Raw genomic sequence first — 8,231 nt, 5'->3', positions numbered from 1 at the left:
AATCCCATCCCCAGGGAATCTCAGGTGTACAGTGTATATGGACAAAGGAACACTGGGACATGATACTGCAGTGCTCTATTACCTGAGAAATAGCCCAAGGCCATTCTTTGCTCCTGCCGCAGGCCTGTATATTCCCTTGGTGGAGTTTCTCATATCCAGAGAAGAGGGAGACTTTATCAAAATGTTCAGCATCAGAAGAACTGAACACAGTCTCAGTACATGTGATTAATGTGATCAAATTCAACTCCTCTTAGGTGGTTGAATACACATCCGACAGCGCCATCTAGTGGCGTGTTATACAACGCTTAATACATTGTGAGTATCCGAAGGCGAGCAGGAAATGTGTCGTAATACCACCTACGGTAATTTGACCAATCAGTACCTATTCCTGTTGTGATTGGTTTAAGAGTAACTGTCAATCAAAGCCTCTTGAGGTTTTGCGCTGTGAACTGCTTAGTACAACTTTGGAGGTCTTGGAGTAAAGTTCCTCTCCGTAAAAACACATCATCAATAATAATAAGTATGATAATAATAATAACAATAACAATAAAAACAAGTGTAATGTAATAATTGTATTTAATAATAAAAACATTATTATGATAATAAAGATTATTATTATGGTTATAATAATGGGCACAATAATTGGAAATAATAATAACAATAACAATAATAAGGGTGATAATAATACTAGTAATAATAATACATACAAAATTATACTAGTAATAATAATACATACAAAATTATCATAACAAAAAACAATAGTAATAGTAATAATAGTAATTATGTTACTATTATCAACATGATTATGCTATTCATTGTTTACCTTTTTGATATATTTTTTTCTGTTTCCTTGATAACTGTTTCGTGTTAATGTCAACTTTTCCGAAAAGAAAATAATCGTGCTTGTTTATAAGTAAAGTAGGCCGGCTCTTTGATTCTGATTTGTGTTACTAGTGTATATATATATATATATATATATATATATATATATATATATATATAGGCTATAGATGAGTTTGTGTGTAATACCTACCGCCGAAACAAAATAGGCAAGTAGGCCTCCATTGAATAGGCTATGAAAAAAAGGTTTTCATTAGTTTGTCTCCCTATAAACTATTTTAATTAATGAATCTTTGATTCTGATTTAAGGCTTTACCTTCTGGTAGTATGAGAAATGAACAGATGAAGTCTGTGATTGGCTACTTGGACAGATGAAGTCTGTGATGTGATTGGCTACTTGGGGTTTTGTCTCCTCCCGGTTTTCCTGGTTGACCTTTTCCCTGGGAAACCACTTCCTCCTCCTCCACATCCGCCATTTTTCTGTTAACTCATTCAGGGAAAGTTTCATGTAAACATACCGACTGTTGCATCCGAACGCAGCCGATAACGTGTCTGTGTCGACGAGCAGCAGAGCAGGCTACAGCTGTCATATCTCAGTCAAAGATAACGTTGCATTGGCAGCGTTCGTCCTTACATAGTTATTATAGCCTTAACAGTTTTCAATAATTCCATCTAAAGCCTGTAACATCTCTGTGTAGGCTGTGTGATCGTCCAGCTCGTGCGTCTTTGTCCAGTGTTGCAGCCTGAGATCATTAGGTAAATAATTATTTGAGGAATATGTTGATAAACATAACATAATGATCATAACATTAGATACATATTGTACATAGGCGCTTATTCGATGTCAGTTGGTGGTGTGCGATTGTATATGATGCATAGCCGCCTTTGGCCAATGTTAGCAGAGGAGAGGAGATGCTTTGTTACTGTGTCATTCTCAATCAGATGTCACACGTCACATGCTCACTCATGATGACAGGTGGGAAAGAAGAACCGCCTAAAAACGGTCCCCTGTTAGGCAGCTTTTGAAATGTTTCATATTGAAATCATCACTAAACGTGTCCTTCTCCTGCAGGTTAGAATGAGAAAGAAACAGAATGTAAAACAGAGGAAGACAGAGGAGTCAACAGTGGTTCAGGAGTTTGTGGTGGAGAAGATCATCCTTCGAAGGGTCGCAGATGGAAGAGTGGAATATTTCCTCAAGTGGAAAGGCTTCACTGAGTAAGAAGAAGCCTTTGAGCCACAGAGATAGAACAGTGTTATGATAGCATGCTCTCTCTATGCTTTGAACAGTACAACAGCCAGACTATAGTGTACCAGTAGTTTATTTTGGGTGAACTAAAACAATAGCCTATGTCTAGCAGGCTACATCCACATCCACACTGTTTTGTCTTTGTCTCTTTAGTGCTGATAATACTTGGGAACCTGAGGACAACTTGGACTGTCCTGAACTCATTGAAGAGTTTCTCAAAAACCTCCGCCTATCTGGAGTCAATGTGGAAGATATGGTCCAGCCACTGGAGCCAGATATAGTCCCCAAAGAGGAGTCAGCTGAGCAGGAGACTGAGATTGTGAGTATCAGATCTGTGATGACAAACCTGCACACATCTAGATCAAACAATGTGTTGTGTGTGTATTGTTAGGATCAGTAATAGAAGAAAAAAGAAAACAAATACAGGAGAAGGCACACAGCTCTTATGGCCAGAGTGATTCAGGCTGGTTGACGTAGGTCGTAGGACCATGTAAGGAAACATTCTTATTCCAGATATTTTTCCAACCTTCCCCGTGTCATGGTCACCTCGTAAATGTTTCCATGTCATGTGACGGAGCTTTCACAAACTAGTTTAGAATGTTTCAGAGATTCGTTTCACAAACCTTTTTTTATTTTCTCATATCACATGGGTCATTTGGAGTACATTGATTTACCGACCATATACTATCTTCCATAAAATGAGTAATGGATCACAACAATAATTAGTTTTTCTTTCATGTTTCGATGTCTTTCAGTCTGATTGACCTGATGGTGATTATAAGATAACTCTTAACGGGGCGCTTAGGTGGCGTAGCGGGTTAAGCGCTGACCATGTAACCGCAGGGTCCACGGTTTGATTCCGGCCGGGGACATATCCTGCATGTCATCCCTCCTCTCTCTCACCCATCCTGCCTGTCTAAATCTTCACTGTAACTGTCAATAAAAATGAAAAATATGAGTGGGACTGCCCCACTCAGAAAAAATAACTTAAAAAAAAAAAAACTTCCTTAACTTCCCTGCTGCGACGTGCTGCGTTGTCTCTGTGCTGTCAGGTTAGAGAAGCCAGCTAGCTAGTCGGAAGGTCGCTAGTTCGATCCCCGCCTCAGGAGGGAGCTGCGTCTGCCCTTGAGCAAGGCACTTAACCCCCTAATTGCACCAGGGGTGCCGACTATGGCTGACCCTGTACCTAGAGCAAAAAAATACCACATTCCAACAATCGATTGACAAGTTGATTGTGTGGCGAATGTCTTCTCTTCTCTGTGTATGTCTCCCGTTAGCAGGCCTACAGCGAGCAGAGACACAGCGACATGCAGGAGCCAGAGGAGCAGCCTTCAGAGGGGCCTACCGACCTCACCGACCTCCTGGAGCCGGAACGCATCATTGGCTCCACAGACAAACAAGGAGAGCTCATGTTTCTGGTGAAATGGTGAAGTCACTTGTTCACTCTTGTCTTTTCTCTAGCTTTGCCTGTGGAAATGGAAACAGACTAGTACTAATACACACACACACACACACACACACACACACACACACACACACACACACACACACACACACAGACTAGTACTAACACCACTTTCTGTTCATGCTTTTGTTCATGTTTATAGTTTAACTTTTTGGTTACTGCTTTTTGGGTTGTCCAGCACCCAACTGACATTGTTGATAATGCGGCACGGGCTCATGGTCTGTCTCTCACGCTCTCTTCTTCTGCTTCTTCTTCTTCTTCTTCTTCTTCTTCTTCGTGTCACTTTCACAGGAAGAACTCAGACGAGGTGGCCCTGCTGTCAGCTCGCGAGGCCAGCGCCAGGTGTCCCCAGGTGGTGGTGGCGTTCTATGAACAGAAGCTGACCTGGCACTCTGGAGACGAGGACCAGTGAAGGGGGAGGGGTGTGTGCGTGCGTGTGTGTGTGTCTGCGTGCGTGTGTGTGTGTGTGTGTGTATGGGAGCGTGGAGGTGAACTGACAAACCGCTGTAGGCAGCTCTCTTAGGCTTCGTTTACCCTCCTTGATCTGACATTAAAGGCACAGTCGGGTGAAATCATGTCTGCAGGTAGATTTATGGGGTTTGGCAAGGTGTAGAAACCTGCGGAGCTGGGGCTTCATCAGAGCTTCCTGTGGTGTCCAACGAGGTCGCTCTACCTTTGCGGAGGCGGGCGGCACAGTGGAGTGTTTTCTCCACTCACCCGTATGGTTTCTGTGTCTGTGTCTGTGGTCTTACAGCAGACTTGATCACTGTGGACAGGTGTTTCTGTTGTTGTTTGACTTGTTACATTGTAGAGACATCTGCAGATCCATGTGTACCCTCTACCCTTCTGGCTAGAAGACCACCTGGTATATTTTGATCTTGGGTGTTTTTTTGGGCCACAACGTGCTTCGCTCGTCTGTCTGGTTGTGTAATATAGGATGATGTATCTTGTATAGGAATAGATGATGTGCTATTAGACTGAATAGACTAACTACTGTCAATCCAATAAGATACCTCCGTGCACTCAGATGGGTGGAAGTCAGTGATGTTGTAGACTTTGTGTGAGATCCAGGATTGATAGGCATGTTACAATTACTAACAAATAAGTGTTGTATGAACTTACATTTTTGGGGGGTTTGTATAACCATGCATATGATTATGATAATATCTCCAATTCCAATGAGCTGCTCATTACCAAATCTTCGTCCCCTCTCCTGTCTTTGTCAGTGATAAGATAATTATTGAATTGTTCTGTCAAAAACATTTTGTCACAGATTGATGCCTTGCAAAAATGTGGATCAGCAAAGCCTAACCTATCTGAATTAGAGCTAAAACTTTATATTTTGTATGATACAAATATTTGTGAGTACCTAACTCGTATTCTATAGCACTTTAGACGACTGCCCTGTTGTCTAGGGTAGAGATTTCCTTTAGCTATTCCGGCCTTTACACTGTTAAAAGCCTGATTTTATAACTCCTTGTGACCCACACTGTAACAAGTGTGCATCTCTTCCATGGCTCTGATGTTTGGGGATCATCAGTGTGACCTCACGTTCTCACCTGCTACTGAGTCTGTGTTCCCGTTGACCTTGGACCTGTGACGTGTCTGTTAATAAAGGTACCATGTGCCCCTTCACTCTGGCTCAGATTGACTTCATATCACAGTGGATTCATACATCACATTTTTAAATCGGTCTAAAATGCAAGATTGACATTAAATATATTCCACCTTAAATTCACCCAAATTCCAAAATCGTATATTTGGTTTCTTACCCTGAAAGGATTATATGAACAAGAGGTAAGGTACCACATTTGATTGATTTTGTCATTTAGGTGAACTATCCTATATTTTATTCCATCTACAATTGTCCTTAGTAGATATCATAAAAAGATAGAAATATGTCAAGTGAATCACAAGCATAGAATATGTAGATGTCATACCAACAGTGACAGTGCAAGTCTTTACAGTACAGCCGGTGAGGAGACCCAGAACCTGCTGCTACATGTGCAGGCAGTACTAATAAACAGAATAACACGTGAGAGGTTTTAGGTAGATCCAGGTTAGTCCAGCTGACCAAAAACACAACAGAACAAAAGTCTCATGATTATGTAATCATAAACAATATGGTGCATGGTAAAAGATGTCCTCAGTCCCATGACTTTATTCTGATACCTTTGGACTTGTTTTCAACAATTCAATAAACTCACATTTACAATAAAAAGTCATACCCGTGAGCTGTTTTGATCATTCATGATCTAGACTTCTAGGATGAAAGGAGTCATTGACAACCTTGTGAAACAGGTAGGATTGAAGCATTGTTTTACAATCTTTAAAGTTAACAGGCCTTTATAATTGGAGATGCCTTCTGAACATGGGACTATAGACGGCGTGTTGTGACACTTCAGGCATTTTGGACTGAATCTGGTCATAATCTGAGTTCATAATCTGGTCTTAAAATCTTAAACAGGTTTCATGTCAAATAGACAAGAAGGAGACACTTCTGCTTTCACTGAGCCGTAAAGAGCGCTGCTGGGTGGAGTTTTCCTCTTGAGTTTAGGAGTGAGTCATTAACTACTTCCTCTATCTAAGCCTGTAAAAATTCCCTGTTTTACGTCAGACGGTACTGTACTGTACGTTGTCTCCTCACCCACAGTTCAGTGTGGCTCATTAACTCCTCTCCTCCACATGACACAGCAGGTCATCAGTGTCTGGGTGCGGGATCCACGGATACAAAAAAATGACTTCTGGCATGCCCACATAGACTATGAAATTTGTATCCATGTAAGTACAGTATACGGATTCTGGGTGTGTTTCTCCACAGGATCATACATGGATAATGGAATGCCAATGTAATTGCTCTTGTCTTTCCAACAGACCAACAGCCTTAGCTTCACCAAGAAGATCTCGTGTGTGAGGAGAAGATTTAGTGAGTTCGTATGGCTCAGGCAGAAACTACAGGACAGCTCAATGCTCATGTATGTATAGTATATACTGTATACATGAATATTAATAACAGCACTATATATATTCATATAGTATATACATGTATGGGATGTAAAGGAGAACGACTCACTGACTTACAAACAGAATCATTTCTCATATCTGAATATCTACAAGGCCTATTCGTTCTGAGCATGTGTGTTTTCTCCATGCACAGGGTGCAGTTACCTAAACTCCCCTCCAGGAACCCTTTCTTCAGCCTGAACAACGCCCAGCAGATCTCTGAGAGGATGAAGGGGCTCCAGAGGTTCCTGGAACTGTGAGTAAGCCAACTGAGGAATCAGCCGGTCGCTCTGTTCTAGTAGAAGAAGAAGACATCCATACAAATATATCATTATTGTACTGTAGGAGTGACGGCAATAACAGGACAAACGTAGTCGTTTTGCCGGTAGAAAAAAATAACATTCGCTTTATTCTCTCATGTCCTGAAATGCTATGTCCTAAAATGATATGTCCTGAAATGATATGTCCTGAAATGATATGTCCTGAAATGTCTAGAATGTGCTTCTTCTCCTCCCCTCCTCCCAGGAGCCTCCAGAGCTCTCTGCTGCTGTCTGACAGCTGCCTGCACCTCTTCCTGCAGTCGGAGCTGAGCGTGGCCCAGATGGAGGCCTGTGCCTCAGGGAGGACCCTCTACTCCGTGGCCCAGGCCGTGCAGCGGTGTGGCTGTGCCCTCCGACGCTTCCACTCAGAGGAGAACCTACCAGAGGACCGCAAGGCCAGGACGGCCTCCTGGGACTCAGACTCTGACTGGTAAGGCCTCTCTTCTCCGGGAATACTTTACTTATTTTTATTTTTTTAGTGGGGCAGTCCCACTCATATTTTTCATTTTATTGGACAGATACAGTGAGGACAGACAGGAAAGTAAGGAGAAGAAGGGAGAGAGGGTATGTCAGCAGGGCATGGGCCGGATTCAAACCCATGCCGACATGGGCATATGTGTGCACTGTAGACCGCGGTGCTAGACCACTGGACCACCCCAGGCCACATACTTTCATTCTTAATAATGATTTACAGAGAGTTTAAGAATTTCCAGAAAAATGTTACGCTGGGCATTGAATTCACGTAAAAGTCAACATAAATAGCAGGGGCAAGGATGCATCACAAAACACAGATGATTCAGTTAGATTGGTGTTCTCTTTTCCATACTGTAATTCAGAATCAGAATTATTTTTGTTGCCAAGTATATTCGCACATACCGGAAATTGGCTTGGTGAGGTTGGTGCATAGGACAAACTATATATAAGCGAAAATAATTTGAAAGACAATGGCAAAAAGTGCAATAGAACAGTAATTATGTAGGCTGTGAATTAGAATAAATAAATGCATTGTGTCATATGGAAAAACCAACCTTTTATCCATCTCTGGTTTTCAGCCCTGTGTTTTCAGAGCCAGATGACCCCCCCAGTGAAGATGGAGCCACACCAGAGAACCCCCCCCTGCCTGACAACATCACACCAGACCAGGAGACCACTCTTCTCAGCTCATCTGACTCTCCAATCCAATCCAATCCAATCGTTTAATGGCCACACGACCAAGGTCGTGAAATTTGTTCGTCGGTACAGATGGAAAAACTCAATACAGCAGTGTCAAATACATCAAACATACACACATTACACATGACTATCACAATGGACAATGTACACACATAACAAGACATAACAAGACAAATAGTCA

General features: G+C 42.0%; 2 protein-coding genes across 4 annotated transcripts; both read left to right on the top strand.

Annotated features, from left to right (window-relative positions):
- The first annotated feature begins 1,361 nt into the window (after positions 1-1,361).
- On the top strand, positions 1,362-5,156 carry cbx3b (chromobox homolog 3b). Of its 3 annotated transcripts, none has more exons than XM_080540436.1 (5): positions 1,362-1,596; positions 1,913-2,058; positions 2,243-2,408; positions 3,370-3,515; positions 3,846-5,156. In XM_080540436.1, the coding sequence occupies exons 2-5, from the start codon at positions 1,919-1,921 to the stop codon at positions 3,964-3,966; spliced, it is 573 nt and encodes a 190-aa protein (XP_080396562.1). In that variant the 5' UTR covers positions 1,362-1,596; positions 1,913-1,918; the 3' UTR covers positions 3,967-5,156. The 3 variants fall into 3 exon arrangements, with proteins under 3 accessions (XP_080396562.1, XP_080396563.1, XP_080396561.1); XM_080540437.1 differs by having other exon boundaries at positions 3,367-3,507; XM_080540435.1 differs by having other exon boundaries at positions 3,367-3,515.
- A 666-nt stretch (positions 5,157-5,822) lies between these two features.
- Positions 5,823-7,311, top strand: snx10b (sorting nexin 10b; the record flags this gene model as incomplete). Its single annotated transcript, XM_080541217.1, has 5 exons — positions 5,823-5,855; positions 6,252-6,335; positions 6,429-6,529; positions 6,712-6,813; positions 7,083-7,311. 5 exons carry the CDS (start codon positions 5,823-5,825, stop codon positions 7,309-7,311), a joined length of 549 nt encoding a protein of 182 aa, XP_080397343.1.
- Between the last annotated feature and the right edge of the window lie 920 nt (positions 7,312-8,231).

The sequence above is a fragment of the Nansenia antarctica genome (genome assembly GCF_963989245.1).
Source record: "Nansenia antarctica genome assembly, chromosome: 10".
Taxonomy (NCBI): domain Eukaryota; kingdom Metazoa; phylum Chordata; class Actinopteri; order Argentiniformes; family Microstomatidae; genus Nansenia; species Nansenia antarctica.
The sequence above is the reverse complement of the archived record's forward strand: the minus strand, read 5'-3'. Positions and strand labels throughout refer to the sequence as shown.